Source organism: Canis lupus, chromosome 35, assembly GCF_011100685.1.
Source record: "Canis lupus familiaris isolate Mischka breed German Shepherd chromosome 35, alternate assembly UU_Cfam_GSD_1.0, whole genome shotgun sequence".
Taxonomy (NCBI): domain Eukaryota; kingdom Metazoa; phylum Chordata; class Mammalia; order Carnivora; family Canidae; genus Canis; species Canis lupus.
Window position 1 is genome coordinate 11,668,707 of NC_049256.1, and position 20,627 is coordinate 11,689,333.

A 20,627-nucleotide genomic window follows, 5' to 3' on the forward strand; every position below is an offset into this window, starting at 1 on the left:
AGCTAGCACTCCAGGAAACCCTTCCAGGCACTTCCAAGAGTGACAGCCATCCCCACCCCTTAAATGACTTTTGCCTGTCTTTGTGTTGTTATGTAACTTCGAATTGTAGCCCAGTGCTTCTTATCCAAATGTTCAGGTTCAATAGATGTTTCCAGAAGAAATGCTAGGCCTGTCCTGTGACTTTCTGTATTTCTAAAAACTGCTGCAGAATAGGGGTTGCAGGAAAGGGGATGGAGGGTAGGGGATACCCACATACCCGGGGCACATCCCAAGACTCTTCCTCCCATGTTTCTTCTCTTTTGAAAGTTTATTTAGATGTTTCTCATATTTGCAGAAGAAGACTGTAAACAGAAGAACTACTTCTCCAGTTCTGTATAAAAGATGGCTTGCTATAGATAGGCACTTAGGTTCCAGAATTAGCAACCTTTATATATACCCCGGTACATGCAGCAACAAATGGAACTTACCACTGACCTTTAACTCCTTTGGACCTGTCTTGGGTTGAAAATAGGGATTAAAATTAGACAAGTCTTAATGCCAGCATGATTTTTTATTTGGCTGCTTTTACATGGAATTAGAAGGAATGTTTTACAATTTACGATAAATTCTTGATTTACGTCCAACTGGTTGTAGCCTGGTCCTTGTTTTGAAGGTGAAGGAGGTAGTGTTTCCTGGACAAGATGAAAATTTGTCTAATGGATTTGTTAAGAACCTTTTCCCAGACAACAAATGAAGTAGTACAGGGCATGCTATGCTCTGGTGACTCCAATAGAGAGCAACCCTGACATGAAATCCTTTATCGTGTAATGGAGTGAGAAGAGGTCTATCTGGTGAATGCTTTTATTTGAAAGAGTCACATAAAATTTAGGAAATGCTACTTGAAGGGCAAATAACTTTTTAAAAAAATTTTTTTATTGGAGTTCAATTTGCCAACATATAGCATAACACCCAGTGCTCATCCCGCTAAGTGGAAGGGCAAATAACTTAATTGAAGCTGCAAATATCTATTTGTTTAAATCACAGAGAAAATGATAGTACTTGATGTTTATATGTTGCAAGTCACAACAGAATCTCTCATTTCTAGAATCTATCAAAACTTAAGTCCTAAGGAAACAGTTTTTTGAATTGATAAACCTATGAAAGTGGTAAATGTGTACATAAGGACTGTCCAGACTCATTTATAAAGAACCCTAACCCATTTCTCTCTCTCTCTCTCTCTCTCCTCTCCCTCTCTCTCTCTTTTTAAGGCCTGCTATCGGATGTGGCTTATGAACTGCCAGTCTCTTTTTTAAGAGAGAGAGAGTGAGAGAAAGCATGCATGTGAGCAGAGGAGGGGCAGAGAGAGGAAGAAAGAGAAAGATTGAATCTTAAGCAGGCTCCACACTCAGCAGTGTAGAGCCCATCTCAGGGCTTGAACTCATGACCTTAAGATCATGACCTGAGCTGAAATCAAGAATTGGATGCTTAACTGACTGAGCCACCCAGGTGCCCGCCCCAGCACCCCATGGTAAAAGCCACTTGTGAAAGGTTATTTGCAATCTATATCCAATATAGGTTAGTCAACTAGTTAATAGCTGTGTTGAAGTCTTAAGGTGACATGGAAGTATTTATTTGTCTAAGAAGATGCTTTATGAAATGCTTTTTTAAAAAAAATTCCAGTATAGTTAACATAGAGTGCTGTATTAATTTCAGGTGTACAATATAGTGATTCAACACTGCCATACATCACCCTGTTTCTTGGTTTCTCTCTCTCTTTTTGCCCATTTTTTTTTGTTTCTGAAATTCCACGTATGAGTGAAATCATATGGTATTTGTCCTTCTCTGACTGATGTATTTTACTAAGCATAATATCCTCTAGCTCCATCCATATAGTTTCAAATGGTAAGATTTCATTCTTTTTTTAAAGATTTATTTATTTATTTATTCATGATATACAGAGAGAGAGAGGCAGAGACACAGGATGAGGGAGAAGCAGGCCCATGCCGGGAGCCTGACACGGGACTCGATCCCGGGACTCCAGGATCGCGCCCTGGACCAAAGGCAGGTGCTAAACTGCTGAGCCACCCAGGGATCCCCCAAGATTTCATTCTTTTTTATAGCTAAGTAATATGCCACATCTTTATCCATTCATTTATTGATGGACACTTGTTGGGCTGCTTTCATAATTTGACTATTGTGAATTATGTTGCTAGAAATAGCAGGGTATTTTTGTGGGTTTCCGGTAAATAGCCAGTAAGTAGCACAATTACTGGATCATAGGGTAGTTCTATTTTTAACTTTTTGAGGAACCTCCATACTTCTCCACAATGGCTGCACCAGTTTGCGTTACCAACAGTGCATGAGGGTTCCTTTTTCTCCACATCCTTAACACTTGTTTCTTATGAAATTGTGTTTTCTCAATGATTGTTATCTGTAGGTGTAAGATTTTGTAACATTTTGGTTTCTTTTTTTAACTTTCATTTTTGTTCTTTGTACTTTTATGCATTATTTGAACCCATTCTAATAACCAGGGTTCAGTTTTTCACAAATTAATGAGTAATATTTTTCGGAAAAGAAAAAGAAAAGATTCACCAGGCGGATGTGCCACAAAGCTTGACACTGGCTAATTTGGGGGAGCTGGAAAATAAACAACTGGTCTCTTTGAACTTTTCTGTGCTTTTACAATCCCTAAAACTTAAAATTGCTTTATCTGGTGAAAAATGAAATCGCTCCTTACTGAGGCACAATGGTTGGTATTTGAGAAGCTAAAAAGTATTATCCTTACGAAGAGATGTTCAATAAAATATTCTGTGAAGAACAAGTGTTCTCCACTCTAGCTATGCATTAAAATAATATGGGCATTTTCTAAAACACCAGTATCTGGACCTTACCCCTGACCAGCGAAGATGGAAGACCAATTCAGGAATTCCCAAAAGGGTGGCAGGACAGCCCAGTGTGTGTGGACAGTGATGCACGGTGAGGTGAGCAGCGTGAAAGATGAGGTCTAGAAACCGAGTATTACAAACTACATGTTGACAGGGCCGGATAGACAATATGAGTGAGTGGAGCATGGTGGGGGACCAGGGTGGTAGGAGATTTCCTGGCTTCTTAAAGCCCCAGAGAATTGTTGTCAAGGGACACTGGCAGTCCAAACTTCTGTGGGGAACCTTCTGGTTTTTTTCAGTGTTCAACCTCCACTTCTACGAGGGTTGAACCAAATAGGCCTGCGATCGGATGTGGCTTATGAGCTGCCAGTCTGCTGTGTGTAGTCTAGGGACAGGATCGAAACAATCGTTTTGTTGTCATGGTCAGTATTTCGATATCTTCCTGGCCAGATGCGAATGATAGCATCGAACTAATGGTCCCAGATAGGATTTCGGTTCTGAGGAGCTAGCTGGGGCTGGCTGCTTGACTAGGGACAGTCTGAAGCAAAAAAGTTAAAAATACCAGTTGAGAGTCAAGCTTTTGAGGAAGGAGATAAATGTCACACTGGGTCCAGGGGTGGGGGGGTGGGGGGGGCAGAAGCAGCCCTGTAAAATGAGTAATTGTGTAAGGAGTCAGAATTCTTGTAAGACGTAGAATGGGGGTACCCAGAGGAGAGGTTTGGGTTGATGGCAAGTCTGAATGTGCTTTCATTTGTTGGGGGATGAGTGGTTGGTGGGTAAGCATCTCAGAGTGGCTTGAAGAAACACACGGGCCGGAGGTTCAAAGTACTCCTGCATCCCTCACTAAAAGAGGAGGGCACAAGGTCAACGCTGATTATAGAAAAAGCCATGTAGTGGCATCGCCAATGAAGTGGACAGAGTAGAGGCAATCATAATTCTCTTGGTGAGAGATCTCAAGGCCCTGAATTAGGACAGCGCCAGCAAAGGGAATCATCACTGTTATAAGCCACGTAGAGTTTAAAGAACCCCTGGTCCATTGGAAATCAGTTGGGGGCTCCCTTACTGCACCAAATGGCCAAGTCTTGGCTGGAAGGGATTCACTAGTGAGTGGATTTGGGTTCATTGGGAAGGTGAAGGATTTTGAAAACTGTCACATGGTTTAGTGGAGGAAAGAAAGGCAAGTTGACAGCCTGTTAGCCTGGAAGTAGTGAAACTGAAGGTCTTCACCGTCTTAGAAAAATGTGCCATAATTAAAAGGGTATTTCACAAGATGTAAAGGTGATAAGCAGCCAAAGAGAAAAGTAGGCAGAGGGTCAATGGGTCAAGGTCAGCCTTTAGGTCAGGATTGTAGTGAAACGTGAACTGCTCTGGGTCAAAGATTTTCCACCTTCCTACTTGTGTCACTGACCTTCTCTGTTCTTCACTCTCCAGGAAAGACGAATATAGGTGTCTGAGGTGCTAGTAGAAATATTAATAAATATAAGCCCTTCTGGTTACAGTAGGGCCAAAGGCTCCAAGAACATCTCATTCATAGCTTTACCCTCAACATCTAGTCTAGAACACAAGAAACATTCAAGAAAACTGAATAACTGGGTAATTGATCTTGAAAAAAAAAATCAGTAAGTTATTTAGTACGTCCACACGCCTGGGCAATTCACTTAAGTTTCCTAGGCTCTAGTTTTCACGGCATGCCAATGAGAAGGAATATGTTAAAATATTAGAGCATATTAAAATGTCTAAAATCCCTTCAAGTCTAAAATTCTGGGGTTTTCTTCCTTTACTCATTTCATCTTTTCCTTTTACAACCAAAGAAGAATCAATTTGTTGACAATAACTGGAGGTGTTGTGGGGTTTTTTTGTTTTGTTTTGTTCTGTTTTAAAGATTTAATTTATTTATGCATGTGAGACACACAGAGAGAGGCAGAGACACAGGCAGGGGGAGAAGCAGGCTCCATGCGGGGAGCCCGATGCGGGACTCGATCTCAGGACCCCAGGATCAGGACCTGAACTGAAGGCATATGCTCAACCACTGAGCCACCCAGGAGCCCCGACGGGTGTCGTTTTAAGGATACTATGCTGTGATCTCAAAGACAGCAGAACTCCAGAAAATATCCATAGGAAACAAGACAGGATCTCTTTTAGTAAGTTTTTTGTGTTAAAAATCCTAGCTGAGTAACGAGCAACACTTTGTAGGTAAAAACAAAACGTACCTTTTTATTGCTACCCATGACCCCAACCAACAATGAAAAGGCTACGCATTACTCCACACTACATTTCCCTATTAGGTAGTTTTCCTTTTTTTTTTTGTCGTTGTTAAAGTGAATCACCAGTGAACATTCTGCATTTCTTTTTCTTTTGTTGAATTAGTCTTAGGATATTTGCAAGTACAGTTACTAAGTCAGCAAAGCCAGTAAGCCTTGGAGGTCCATAAATAAACATATTAGAAGTATAAAAGCAAGAACATTAAAGAAGGTTTTGTAAACTAAAAAGAATATGTTCATTTTATGCACAAATATTTACATGATTTTATTAATAATGTACAATTTCATGTCCTCAGTCAGGGCAGTTTTGCCTCCCAGGGGACATTTGGCTACATCTGAAGACATTTTGGGTTATCACCGGGGCAGGGAGTGGGAGGTAGGAGGACAGAACAGGTGTGGGGACTGCTGGTGGCATCTAGGGCAGAGAGACCAGGGGAGACTAGGGCAGCTGCTATGCATCCTCCAAAGCACAGGACAGGCCCCCACAGCAATTATCCAGCCAGATGTCCGTAGCACCAAGGTGGGTAAACTTGCTTCTGCTTCTAGTAAAGAAGCAATCTCTTCCACAGCTACAGCTGTCCCCATGATTTTAATAGAGGGATTATGCTTTCGACCACTTATTTAGTGAAGTATGCCAAGCCCTGTGCTAAGCACAACACATACGTTCTCTTATTTATTTATTTATTTATTTATTTATTTATTTATTTATTTATTATTTATGATTTCATTTATTTACTCAAGAGAGACACAGGGTGAGAGCAGATACATAGGCAGAGGGAGAAGCAGACTCCCCACTGAGCAGGGAGCCCGATGTAGGACTCAATCCCAAGACCCTGGGATCACGACCTGAGCCCAAGGCACATGCTCAACCACTGAGCCACCCAGGTGCCCCACATTCTCTCATTTAATATTCACAAAACCCTGTTAAGGTTTTGAAGATTACTACATGATATCTTAAAGAGATTGCTAACTGTTCAAAGTCACACAACCAGTCATAGCAAAGATAAGGATTTGAAATGTTGACTCTAACCTCAAAGCCTGTGCTCTTCATCATTATGTGTAAATAATGTCAAAATGGACATCTTCGTATACAGATACTTACACTTAGAAGCTTAGTTCCTTCGCTTATTTTGCAGCTGTTGGTTTAAAGGGCCAAAGGGAATTGGGGATTATAGTGGTTTTCCCTACACACTTCCCAATTGATTTTTGAGAGTTATAACAACTTAGAGCACCACCAGTAATTTGTGAGAAAACCCTTGTCAATACACTGACATCAGCATTGGCTTTTGACATTTAAAAACAAAACTCCTTGTTTATTCAATACATTAAAAAGTATATATCTGAGCATCAGTAAGAAGCAGTTTCTGGAATTTGTTACCACAAGTAGGTTTCCCAAAATGAGGACCACCCTGTGTAAGAACAAGGAGAAACTCAAGTCAATATAAATAAAGCTTGCATTTCAAAGAATTCATTTATTCAACAAATGCAGCTATTTGACTAATAGTGGCTAAGCTCCAAGAAAAACATTCTTGATTATTGTGTAAACTCATCTCAAATATTTTGTTTAAAGAAGCCTATGAAGAGCAAATGAGAGAATTGGGGTTTATAGCTTAAAGTGGTTTCTCTGATGATACTGCTGCCTTCTTTTTGCCCTATCCTAGAAATAATGCAAAATAGACCCTTCCTAGGAGACTGGTGAATTGAGGGTAGACTTTATCCATATACCTCATAACTACCCTCCTAGAATCCTGGCAAGTAATAATGAGCGTAGTCATAACAGCAATAATAACACAGTCATCCAGTCCAGTATCTTTAAGAAGCACTCTTTCCCATAAGTGGATCCAGAAATCACTTTAGTAGGTATGGACCAGAATTTTTAATATGAGGAAATAACACAACATAAACAAGTGCATTGCACGTAATAAGCCTAAGTAGTTTGTGAAACTCTTGTTTACTTCATGTACGCGTGTGTGCCTACGATGGTATAGAGTTGTTTTTCTGTGGATTGCAGTCTAAAAGGCTGAAAAACCACTGATCTGTTCTATACTTCATTTGAAAGGTGAGTCTGTGTGGTGTTAAATGATGTTCCAGGGTACACAGCTGGTTAGTGACAAAGCTGGGGTAAGGGCTAAGTCCCCCAATCCCAGTGAGAAGGCCAGTGTGTTCCATGACGGGATGTGTGAGGTGGGCTAGGGGCGGTGTCCGCCTCAGGTCAATCTCTGGAAGAAAATTATGCTTAGTAGATACTTTTAGGAGGTAGAGGAGTAGGGATCCCTGGGTGGCGCAGCGGTTTGGCGCCTGCCTTTGGCCCAGGGCGCGATCCTGGAGACCCGGGATCGAATCCCACGTCGGGCTCCCGGTGCATGGAGCCTGCTTCTTCCTCTGCCTGTGTCTCTGCCTCTCTCTCTCTCTCTGTGACTATCATAAATAAAAAAAAAAAAAAAAATTAAAAAAAAAAAAGGAGGTAGAGGAGCATCTGGATATTGACACATTATCTTAAAAAAAAAAAAAAAAAGCGTACACATTGAGTTGATATTAGAGCTGGAGTCACCAGAAGTCTTGTTGAGAGTTTCATCACCTCCCAAAGCTCCTTGGAAGGCCCCATGTGGAGAATTGGGTGATTGATGGCCACTTAAGCAATTGCTGTAGGGCAAACTGAAACATGTTGGCCTGGGCTAAGAGGGTATCAAAAATACTTTTTGATACCGAGAGGTAGAGCATGATTACACCTCCAAGTACAGTGACCTGGTGGGAAACCAAGATGGCAAGCAGGCCTGTCTTACCCACAGACAAGCCAAGCAGTCCTACCGTCATCCCCAGGGACTGAGTTGATGGGCAGCCCTTGTGTGCCACACTCGCTCACTCCCTTACCTGGGACCGAGAATCCCCCCATGGGCCCAAAGCTGTGAAGCCAAAGGCACCATGAAGACCCATTTTCTGCTCAGAGTGGCCTTTCCCACATGAGGTGGGCTGCTCGTCTTCAAGGAAGTGATGATTTGAGAGGTCTGCTCACAGGCCTGTGTTCCCTGAGGTGGGGACAGGTTTGTTAAATTAACTGAAGGATGGCAGGTACATAGTACCAGATGTCTTCAGGAGGGCAAAATGCGGGCAAAGGAGAGAGAAAAGGTAGATGGCAGATGGCAACCTGGTGAAGGCTGAGGGAGGGGCCTCAGGGAGACAGGAGACAGAAGCTGTGTCCTCTTTGCAATGCTGGTTACAGCCCAGAGCGTCTCAGACTTGCTCGTGTGCCAGGAGGTTCTGGGGATCTTTGTGAAGATGCCCATTCTGGTGTGGAATGTCTGAGCTTCAACTCCCTTTTTTTTTTTTTTTTAAGATTGTATTTATTTATTCATGAAAGACACAGAGAGAGACAGAGACACAGGCAGAGGGAGAAGCAGGCTCCCTGCAGGGAGCCTGATGCGGGATTCGATCCCAGGACCCCGGGATCATGACCTGAGGGGAAGGCAGATGCTCAACCGCTGAGCCACCAAGGTGCCCCTGAGGTTCAGCATTTCTAACGAGCTCCCAGGGGATGCCCAAGTGCCCAGGCCTGCAGCCACCACACTTGCAAAGCCAGAGGCTGTGCCCACTCCTGCCCAGTATTTCTGGACCTCCGGATTCTTTGCGAGAGAAGACACAGTACAATTTGACTTTGTCCCTCTCCCCTCTTCTACTTTTAAAAATATAATTTTTGAACAAGGGGTAGTGGAAGGGGAGGTGGGCAGGGGGATAGAGTGAGTGACAGGCACTGAGGGGGGCACTTGACAGGATGAGCACTGGGTGCTGTACTATATGTTGGCAAATCATAACTCCAATAAAAAAAATATACCAAGGGACACGTGGGTGGCTCAGCGGTTGAGCACCTGCCCCCGGCTCAGGGCATGACCCGCGGTCTCAGGATGGAATCCCACATCAGGCTCCCTGCCTGGAGCCTGCTTCTCCCTCTGCCTACGTCTCTGCCTTTCTGTGTGTCTTTCATGAATAAATAAATAAATCTTTAAAATATATATATAACAAAAAGAAGGTAATTTTGTATGCATGGATATGAGTAATATTTAAACAGACATGCTTGAGATTTGTCATTAAACAGAAAGTATAGAAGTTGAGGTTTCAGGGCACCTGGATGGCTCAGTTGGTTAAGCATCTGCCTGGGTCCTGGGATCAATCCTCACATCAGGCTCTGCTCAGCAGGGAGTCTGCTTTTCCCTCTCCCTCTGTCTGCTGCTCCCCCTGCTTGTGCTCTCTCTCAAGGAAATAAACAAAATCATAAATAAATTAATTAAATAAATAAATAAGAAAGAAAGAAAAGAAAGAAAGTTGAGGTTTGTAATCCCACGAGCAGGAGGTTCACACAAGTTGTGTGTTTATTTTACAGACAGCAGTCATTAATTATAAATGTCACCGTCTTATCTCTAGAATAATGAAATGTGTTTTTGAGGAAGAGTCTGTTTATGATGATCAGTATTGGTGAGAATGAATGAGGAAAAGAATACCTTGTCCTTTCAAGACTGTAATCATGTAAAGGAAAGTAGGGACTTGATGTTATTGGTAGCATGTTGTTCACACTCTTCTGCGGTAGCTTTTCATCAAAACAGACTCATAAACATCACTTCCGTGTCAGCTAATCTTGCTGGCACAAGTAAATATACCACATTATCTCTTTGTTTCCTGGTCCCCCTCCCCCCCACTAACTTAACCAAGGCTTGTTTTATTCGTTATCAATGTGTACATTGTAACACCTGTGCGGCACCTGCCCTGGTGCACTAGACACTTCCTGCCTGTGTCCCTTGGCCAGGGGCTTGGGCTCAGGAGCTTCCAGAGAGCACCTTGAAGTTCCCACCACCTTGATGCCCAACAGGCATGAGACTCCCTTCCTGGTGCCCAATGGCAGGAAAGCTCCCCCCCACCCCACCCCCACCCCCACCTGGAGTACTCAGCTGCAGAATAAAGGAAGCTTCTTTTGGGAAAGGCAAATGCTAAACTGATTTTTTTTTTTTTTTTTTGCTACAGTGATTTTTAAAGTAATAAATGCAAATCAAAGCAATAGAAAGAAATATTGCTAAATAAATGGTATTTTTCTTGGGGACCGCTCAATATTTCCAAGCAAACTTTCTGAGTTTGGCAGCGAGAAGAAAAGAATCTGTCTTATAGCAAGCCCTTAGGGTAAGGATTCATGCCATTTACAGGAAAGGTTATGCAAAATTTGATTTTAGTTGGGAGACCTTGGTACAATTCTTGATTTAGATCCTCATATAATATGTGACATCAGGGCAAAAGCACAGAGCTTTCTTCTTCTGAAAATGCACATTTTTATTAATGTTTCTAAAGAGGAAACATGTTTATGTGCTTAATCCAATTAAACTTTAGGAAAAATATTGGTTTTGCTCAGTTATTAAAAAATATCTATCATCTTGGATAATATTTTTCTCATTAGTATGTATACTAGTTTTTTTATTTGCCATTGGAACAAACTACCACAGACTTAGCAGTTTAAACACAAATATATTATTTTCTAATTTTGTAGGACAGGAGTCTGACGCGGGTCTCACCAGACTGAAACCAAAGCATCAGCTGGGCTCCATTCCTTTCTGTAGGATCTGGGCCTTTATCAGCTTCTAATGTCCACCCATGTTCCTTAGCTCCTTTCTCTACCTTCAAATGGTAAACACACACACACACACACACACACACACACACAAGAAAAAGAAAAAAAAAAAAGAAAAAAGAAAAAAAAAACCAAGACCACTGTTAAAGATCCTCGTGATTGCATTGGGCTGGGCCAGCCTGGATAATTCATGATAATCTCCTATTATTTTAAGGTCACCTGATTAGCAAACTGAATTCCATTTTGCCCTGTAACATAACATAATATCAAGTTCCAGAGATTAGGATCTAGACTTGAATGTATGTCATGGGGAGGGGCATTATTCCGCCTACTGGGTCTTCTGAGAAAGGACTATTGCAGTCTAGGTACAGATGTCATGCAAATGGTGCCATTACATCAAAGTGACATTCAGATTGCATTGCCCACTGGTGAAATTGGAGTTGGTGAAGTTGGAGCTCTTATGAAGCAAAGTATTTATTCTTCCATTGCATTTACCTTTGATTCCCATATACTTACATTCCAGTAAAGGAAATCTTTGGGGGTAAAATTACTCTCTAGAATTAAATAGACCCTTTAATCTCTGTGACTTATCCAAAATTTACTGAGATGGAGAGGGTAATTTGAAATAGTTTAGCACAGGGGCAGCTGGATGGCTGAATCAGTTGAGCGTCTGACTCTTGATTTTGGCTCAGGTCATGATCTTCGGGTCCTGGGATCAAGCCCTGCATAGGGCTTCATGCTCAGTGGGGGGTCGGCTTGGGATTCTCCTTCTGCCCCTTCTGCTCATGCTCTCTCTAATAAATAATTAAATACTAAAAAAGAAGAAAAGAAAAGAAAAGAAAAGAAAAGAAAAGAAAAGAAAAGAAAAGAAAAGAAAAATAGTTTAGCACAGTGTTTCTCAAATGGGGCAGTTTTGCCCACTCCCACTTCCTCCCAGAGATATTCGGCAACACCTAAAGATGTTTTTGATTGTTAAAATTGAGGGGTATGTATTACTGGCATCTGATGGGTGGGGTCCAGGAATGCTGCTAAACATCATACAATGCACAGGGCAGGTCCTACCACAAGGAATTATCCCATCTAAAGTGTCAATAATGCCAAGGTGGAAAAGCCCTGGCTTAGCCAGATGGTGACCTAAAGTCCTCCTCTCCTTTTTTAACGCTCTTTACATTTCAAAGATGAGTTAGATAACGAGTTACATAATGGGTTAGCCACTAAACTTTTGGCCAAAGAACAGCTGAAAGAAATAGAGAAGTTGGGTATAGGTCAGTGCAATCATCCTAGGAGAAACTCAAACCTTGAAACCTACTACTTGAGGTCAACAGATCATCTGCACTAGGTGTTGGAGAATCATGTCTTCCTTCTCTCTCTCTGTCTCTGTCTCTGTCTGTCTCTCTCTCTCTCTCCCCAGGGCCTAGCACAATGCTTGGCAACACCAAATGCTCAAAAAGCACTTTAACCAATAAAAAAGGATCATGTGTTGGGAGCGCCTGGCTGCTTAGTCAGTGGAGCATGCAACTCTTGATCTTGGGGTCATGAGTTTGGGCCCCAAGTTGGGTGTAAAAAATTTAAAATAATTTTATAAAGGGTACTGTGTTAAGGGATTTGAGTTTATAAGTAGTGAACAAACTATTTTCCTTCTGTATGCCTAATATTGCAACTTCATGTAAGAGTAGCCCTGGAAGTCCTCTCACTTATTTTTTTTTTTAAGATTTTATTTATTTATTCATGAGAGAACACACAGAGGGGTAGGGCAGAGACATAGGCAGAGGGAGAAGCAGGCTTCATATAGGGAGCCCGACGTGGGACTCGATCCTGGGACTCCAGGATCAGGCCCTGGGCCGAAGGCAGGCGCCAAACCGCTGAGCCACCCAGGCATCTCTCCTCTCACTTATTAGCACTTAGCACAAAGGGCAGCCTGCTTTCTGAGCTTTCATTTTAAGATAGAAGTCATCTGGAAAATCCTACAAAGCTGTAGAATATTAGGATTGAAAGTCAATTCAGTTAAAGGCCATTGAGAGAGAACTCCAAATCCCCCAACTCCGCTATCTGCATTACGATTTCACACTATGGTATTTCTTAAACTTCATTTTGCAGACTTGGGCACACGTGATGACAAAATAAAAAATATATATATACATATATATATGCATATATATATATATGTATGTATTTTTTGTGCTGGTGGCAAGGTAGAGTTCATGACCCCCACATATTCATACCATAAGCTTTTGAGGTCTTGCACTGATGATGGAAAATCTAACCTGAAAGATGACCTACCAAAAAAAAAAAGTAAGCAAAACTTGGAGACTTCGTTGATGAGATGACATGCTTCTCTCTTGGTTCTCATTTCTGCTTTTCTTCTTTATTAACACGCAGGTGTCCCTGGATCCATGCCAAATGCATCGTGGACTGGTAACCTCAGAGCTATAAAGTGGATTGACATGGAAGATAAACATGGAGGCTGCCATGGTGAGCCATTAGTTCCACACTTGGAGGCTGCACTGCTTGTTGGTGTTGGCATGAAGGTCATTGTGGAATACAGGGGTTCTCATGGAGAGAACTGCTGGTTTATTTAGAATAATCTGTGAGTTCTTAGAGTAACCAGAGGCTTCAAGACATGGTCTATTTAGGGAGTGCCTCGGTGGCTCAGTTGGTTAAACGGCCAACTCTTGATTTCAACTTAGGTCTTGACCTCAGGGTTGTGAGTTCAAGCCCCACATTGGGCTTGGAACCTACTTAAATTAAAAAAAAAAAAAAAAGAAAAGTAAATTTAAGTATCTCACTGATGTTCTCCAGCTCATGATCAATGAGGGGGTATAGAGGTAGGCTCAACTTATAATGGTACTTTCTTGCTAGTTTCTGCTTTATTCTTATTTATTCATCTTTCTGTTCCTTTTGGGAGTGTAGTGGTTAGGAGGGAAAGTGGTCAGGATGAGAAGTGAGATCATGTTCTCACCACAGAGCAAGCCGGAGCCTCCCCTACCCCTCACGCCAGCCTCTGCCCCTCTCCGCCCTGAGGAATTTGCTGCATGATGGCAGGCAAGCAACACTAAAAAGAGATAGTTCTCCAAAAACACAAGAATGAGAAAGTTTAAGTAGTTTTTCATTTCCACGGAACTTTATAAAGAAGGGTTTTTATCAGTCCTGGACTTTATACAGTCCATTCACTCTCTTGCCTGGTCCATAGCGAGCATGGTATTCCTTAACTGGGGCTAACATAACCAAGTACCAGAGACGGGGTGGCTTCAACAACAGAAATTTAGGGACGCCTGGGTGGCTCAGTGGTTGAGCTTCTGCCTTCAGCTCAGGGCATGATCTCAGAGTCCCAGGATTGAGTCCCATATCAGGCTCCTTGCATGGACCCTGCTTCTCCTGTCTCTGCCTCTCTCTCTGCCTCTCTGTCTCTCATGATTAAGTAAATAAAATCTTTAAAAAAAAAAAACACATAAATTTATTTCCTCGCACTCCTGCAGGCTAGAAGTTGAAGATCAAGGTGGCTACAGATTTGCTTTCTCCTGAGAGACTTGTCTTCCTTCTGGGTGTGTCTGGGTCCTCATCTCTTTTTATACCAACATCCCTCATATTGGATCAGAGCCCATCCTATACAGCCTCATTTTAACTGGAATATTTCTTTGAAGGCTCTCTGTCTAAAATACGGTCATAGTCTGAGGTACTTGGGAGGGGGGTGCCGAGCTAGGACTTAAAACATACGAATTTGGGGAAGGGGACAATTCAGCTCATAACAGGAGGTGAGTGTTTAAGTGAATAAGTAGGTGTGAGGCTTTGACGTTTGCTCCCCATGGTTACAAAGCTTGGCCTCCTCCATTTGTCTGCCAGTCTGTCCATCCGCAGCCTCTGGCTTCCCTCTCAGGTGCATCTCTTTGACCTGCTGTTTCTGAGGAAAACCTCCTAATGGCTGCCTGTCTGCAGCTCTTTTTCACACCCGGTCCCCGTCTCCTGTCTTTCTGAGCATCCTCTTCCACTGTGGAGGGCAACACCCTCACATCACCATACAGTCTGCTCTTCAGCGTATTTTCTCCAGAGGAGAAATGAGCACGTCCAGCTCATGACCAAGTCCTCTGATTAGAGGGCTCCTTGTCCAGCCTGTGTACTGGGTCAGCCGTCCCATGCTGTTCTCACTTAACATTCCAGATTCCCCTGCATTTGACCCTACAAGGTCAATTCCTATCCCTGACAATTACCACCATCTGCTTTACAACGTGTGTTTCCCTAAGCAAAGCATTACTGGAGACTGTTAGAGAATTGTCCCAAACTCAGCCCCAAGAGGGAGGCTAGACCCTCCTGGCTGCCTAATTATTCTTTTTTTGGATCTCATTATCTTCCTGGTGTCCTTTTCATCTTTCCTGCTTGCTTTAAATTCAATCTTACGCTAAAATGGCCTTTCCCACTCTCAAAAGGTAATGATTTCAACTTGAGGAAGAACTCTCAAGACATTTGTGGGGGTTTTTAATTTATTTTTTTTTAAGATTTTATTTATTTATTCATGAGAGACACAGAGAGAGAGGCAGAGACATAGGCAGAGAGAGAAGCAGGCTCCCTGTGGGGAGCCCGATGTAGGGCTTGATCCCAGGACTCCCGGATCATGGCCTAAGCTGAAGGCAGATGCTCAACCACTGAGCCACCCAGGCGTCCCTTTTCAAGACATTTGATCAAAATCCCCATACCAGTTTGTCATGCCCATCCCTCCATCTCACCCTCTCATTGTTCCTTCCTGTGTCCCGAAGAAAAGCACCCATCCTCACAGCTAGGGTCACCATCTGGGGTCTCAGCTCTGTGTAGGCTCCTCTAAGTGATCCCCTCACTCTCCATGCATTCCAGCCTTGCCTTCTGGGCTGCTGGGTAGTGATTCTTTTCTCTCTGCCAAGTGTGTGAAGATTGCCTCTGGCCTGAAGACCAAGTTGTCTGTGCTACTTCTACTTCAATTGCACAGAAACAATCTCTCTTGTTCATTTTCTTAAGCATGGGCACGCTGCTTGTGTATTCAGTTCTCAACACCACCACTCCCCCCCCCCACCCCCATTCCACTCTGACTTCCCACGCCTCTGGCTTCTGTGCCCTGAGGTTTCCACTCTCCCTTGTACTTCCTCCCAGCCACGTCAGATTAATCACAAGTCCTGCCAGCCCCTCCTCTGTTCTAATACCCTTCCTTTCCCACTCATGGCCACCATTAACTTTGAACCAGCTCTCTGGTTTACATTAAATTGTTACTGTGGCCTCATGATTGATTCCTAATGTACCTTGCAAAGCTTTGCGAAATTCATCTTGCTAAAGTCTGTTTCACCATTTGAGTCTTCCATTCAGAGACGTTCAAAAATTCTCCCTATTTATGGGGTAAAAAGGGCCCAGCCCTTCAGTTTGTTTTAGTCAGTCAACTGTAATTGTTCTACTCCATGCCAAGAAGCCTCTAGAAAAGAGGTTCGATGTCCTACCATTCTTTTCCTAATCCATTTCCCAACCAAACTCCCAATTCTACCAGAAAATTCCCACCTTGGCACCTTTTTCCAGAGGCCTTGTCCCCATTGAAGCCACTGTCTGTGCCCCTGATGCCGCTCCCTCTCCCCACGGGTCTGTCCTTCCACTAACTCTCCACTCATCCTTCTCTGTCCTTTCCTTCAACAGCTATTAGCATAACACCTGATAGTTACCAGGTACTGTCCCAGATGCCAGGGATGCAGAGAGGAACATAATAGATTCAAGGCCCAGCTCTTCTGGACCTAATGTTCTAGCCTAGGGAGAGAGACAATAAATAATTATCTGGTGATGAGAGCCCAGAAAAATGAATCAGGGAAGGAAGAAAGAGGGGTCAGAGAGACACTGAGAACACGGCCTTGAGGCAGATCCCAGGGTGCGGTGTGGGAAGGAGCCTCTGGGAGGTCTGGTGGAAGGGGAGAGGGGGGCAGAGCCAAGTAGACTCTCGAGTAGGGCACTCCTGGTGTGCACAGGGCTGGCAAAGGAGGCCAGTGTGGCCTCAGTGAGTGAGCAATGCTTGTCAAGGGTTGTAAGCAAATGAGCAGGTGCTTGGAGGTAGAGGCCAGACTCTGAGGAGTTTTTGATGCCATTGCTGGAATTTCAGCTCTTCCTCCAAGTGCGATGAGAAGCCCTCGGAGGGTTTTGAGCAGAGGAGACATCATGATGTGCTTATTATATTCAAGACAGTCACTCTGGCTGTCGTGCTGAGTAGAGACTAACAGACAAAGGTGGAGACGGAGTCCAGTTATCATCGTGATAATTCAGACAGGAAGGTGGAGGTGCTGTGGGCCAGGACAGTAGAGGTGGAGGTGGTGGGAAGGGCTCGTGTACTATCTGTATTTTGAAGGTGGAGCTTACAGAGTTGCTGATAGATTGGGTGAGGGCTGTGGGAGAAAGGAGGAGAAAGGGCCCCGAGGAATAGGATTGCTGTGGGTTACATGGGGAACACTTGGAGGGGGTTAGGAGTTGAGGCCTGATGGGTCACACCAGTGAGGTTGATTCTCATGCAAGCAAAGATAGAAGTAGATACTTGGGTAAATGAGGCTGGGGCTCAAAGAACAGACTTGACCAGAGCAACCCATAATGACCTCTCCCATCTGTACCCTTCTAGAACCTTCCATCCATCACTGTCATTTGATAATACACGTATTGTCTGGTGAAGCCTATTGTGTCCTTGCCTTGTATTGTTTAACCCTGCTGTTCTTTAAGTATGTATGCCTACCCTTTGTCTTCCCATAAAGGGCTTAACTTCCTTGTGGGCCTGGGCCTGCACCGATCCGATTCCATTAGAATCCCATAGCACTTGGCACATGTTCGGCTACTCGGTAGGCAGGCGAGCCTCTACCTCGGGGCAGCTGCCCCCCACTTTGGAAGACCAGTGTGTCCTCACTGTCTCCTGTGCTTCCCCTGCAGGCCGCTACGTACGTGGCATTTGTATCTATGGAAACGGAGACTTGAAGTGGTTGATTGATTCGCCCAGCCTCTTCGCTAACAAGTTTGAGCTGACAACCTACCCCCTCACCGTGGAATGCCTGGAGCTGAGGCTTCGAGAGAGGACTCTGAACCAGAGTGAAACGGTGATACAGCCCAGCTGGTATTTCTGACCCCCTGGAGCACAGGCTCCAAGGCCCCCGCAGCCAAGAAGAGCCTCTCTTTGGGAGAGAGCGTTGCCCTGCTGGTATTGAGAGTTGCCCGAGCAAGGTGGCAGCCCCAGGACCTGGCCGTGCTATCCCCCGTGAAAACATCCACCAGAGACTGTGGACTCTGCTATCAGAATGACTGCGCAGGGCGATGCTGGCACTTTGGCCCCCCTGGCAGCCTCCTGATGCCCCTTCTACGGCGGGCTAAGGTCCTGCTCAGTGGTCAGTTTAACTGGCATCAAACCTTTGCACCAGATACTCATCCTCGGGAAATGTTCTCATGAAAAGAACCGTAGATAATACTGTTTAGGAAAATAGGTGCATTTCTTTGAAGAAGGAATCATTTAGGACAGATCTATAGCCACGTGTGCATGGACACCACCCCTCTTTGCTCAGTCACACATAAGCGTAGAAACAGCTCTTGGGGCAACTCAGCGATCTCCTTTACAACTTAAGCTACAGAATGGAGAGTTCGGTCTTGTTCCCAAGCCCTTCCGGTTTACTGTGTCTGAAGTTCTGCATGGGAGGTAAAGTCACGGACAGAAGGCGGGATGCATTTTTAGACAGTGGCCACTGCCTGCCGCTTCAGCAAAGGAATCCCAGGGAAACAGGGCATTTCTTGTGGGTCAGAATGCACTGTAGTCCCTCTGCCATTGCTTTCTGTGGAGAACAGTGAAACTTTCCCACAGAACGAAGAGATTTCTAGAAGACAGGTGCTATGGCGTGGATCTTGTCCCAAGTCTCTAACCTAACCTCAGAATGAATCACTTTCCTCTTCGGTCACCACCCTCCACCCCCACCAAAGTGATCTTACCTGCACAATGGAGTCCAAATTCTATGCCATGAGGCTTTAAGGACTCCAGAGTATTCTCTGAGTAGCTTATTCTCAGAGAGTAGTCTCTGAGTAGCTTTACAATGCTTAAGTGCTAATAAGAGTGCCTAGATTTTTAAAAGCTTTCAATTGTGAATCAGCATTTGTGTCACTTAACCCCCATCCCCTTCCTTTATCCAATTCATTCATTCAGCATGCAGCCAGTAAATATTTCTTGAGAGTCTATTGTAGGCCAGACCCATGTTTGACACAGGAGAAAAGGAAGACAGAGCTTTTCCACTCTCAAATTCTTGGTCATAGCATCAACGTTGGAAAGGCTACACTAGAGAATCTCATGGATTGCTAATATTTTAACACATTCATGTGCAGGGCTATAGATTGGGAGATCAGGCCAAGGATATAAGTAATTAGAAATTGAGGTCTAGGGACACCTGGGTGGCTCAGTTGGTTAAAGCATTGCCTTCAGCTCAGGCTGTGATCCCAGGGTTCTGGGATCGAGTCTCACCTCAGGCTCTCTGCTCAGCTGGAATCTGCTTCTCCCTCTCCCACTACTCCTCCCCCCAACTTGTTCTATCGCTCAAATAAATTTTAAAAATATTACAAAAAATAGAAATCAATATTGAAATCAGAGAGGATTCCAAAGAAAGAAGGCAAGGAATAGAAGCTCAAGCCAGTTGTGTTGTAGGCATCCCGATAGCTCCCTTATGGCTCATTGCACTAAAACCTTACAACACTCTTGGGAGGCCCACGTGATTACCCCCATTTTGCAGATGAAGTAAGTAGTCTTAGAGAAATTATTAATAAGCATTAGGAAACAAGTTCTCTGAGGACTGGGATGTTCTCATTGGTCTCCTTAGTTCAGTTTCCTAAGGTGGAAGATTTGGAGAAGGTGAAATAAAGCCATATTTAGTATACCAGAGAGGGTGGGTTTTATGAATGGTCTCAGTGTTAAATGAGAACACATGCCGTCACCTCAGAAAAATGTGAAGTCTACTTTTGTACTCCTAAATCCATTGAGCTCCTCAATATTTATTTATTCTAACAGAAGAAAAAGTTGCTATAACTAATGATACCTTTAATTAACACAATTTTATTATTTTTTTTCTGTGATTGTGCCTGTTGAATATTAATCATATTTATGGGAATGCCTTTGAAGTAAGTCTTCTTTTCTTCCTGCCACTGAAAAAGATGGAGCTGTATGGAGTGGTAAAGGGTTAGAGCATAGGGAACACGCCTGGAATTAATGGTGGAGTCCAAGAATCATGTTTTTTTCTTTTTTTTTTTAACTTCTTTAAATGACCCCACCTGAGAAGAAGAAATGTTTTACACTGGATCTTTCTCATCTAGAACGAGAAGCCTTTTGGAATAGAAGATGTTTACATGTCTTGCTGGTCATCTCTATGTCTTAAATACTTTAATATTGGAGGATTATAGTGTTTGGGTGAGTGGGTTTCTGCTAGCCCATGGGGATGGCTGAAACTACTAAATCCGTCCTTGTTTGCAATGATGTTCTGTGTTATTGTCTTGGAAATAAATTAATATATTGTTTTCCACCTTTGGTGCTATTGTGTATTTTTATAAAAGGTTTTTACTTATTTATTCATGAGAGACACAGAGACACAGGCAGGGGGAGGAACAGGCTCCCTGTGGGGGAGCCCAATGCAGGACTCAATCCAGGACCCCAGCATCATGACCTGAGCCAAAGGCAGATGCTTGACCACTGAGCCACCCAGGTGCCCGCTTTTGTGGGCACCTTTTTTTTTTCTTATTTGATGGCTGGTTAACATCCACTAAAGACCATGTTTAACAAGCTAATTCTTCTAGTGTTTTTTAAAAAAATACAAATAAAGGGTTGCCTGGCAGGCTCAGTCTGTGGAGCACATGACTCTTGATCTTGGGGTTGTGAGTTTGAGCACAATGTTGGGTGAAGAG

General features: G+C 43.5%; 1 protein-coding gene across 3 annotated transcripts in view; it reads left to right on the top strand.

Annotated features, from left to right (window-relative positions):
* GCNT2 (glucosaminyl (N-acetyl) transferase 2 (I blood group)) overlaps nucleotides 1–20,250 on the top strand; it is an 83,008-nt gene extending 62,758 nt beyond the window's left edge. For 2 of the 3 annotated variants that reach the window (XM_038584150.1, XM_038584151.1), the window contains exons 2-3: nucleotides 13,110–13,202; nucleotides 17,637–18,169. In XM_038584150.1, the coding sequence (XP_038440078.1) occupies nucleotides 13,110–13,202; nucleotides 17,637–17,827 (284 nt within the window). In that variant the 3' untranslated portion in view covers nucleotides 17,828–18,169. Of the gene's footprint in view, nucleotides 1–13,109; nucleotides 13,203–17,636 lie in introns of all 3 variants that reach the window. The other variant, XM_038584149.1, reaches the window with a different exon arrangement.
* The last annotated feature ends 377 nt before the right edge of the window (nucleotides 20,251–20,627 follow it).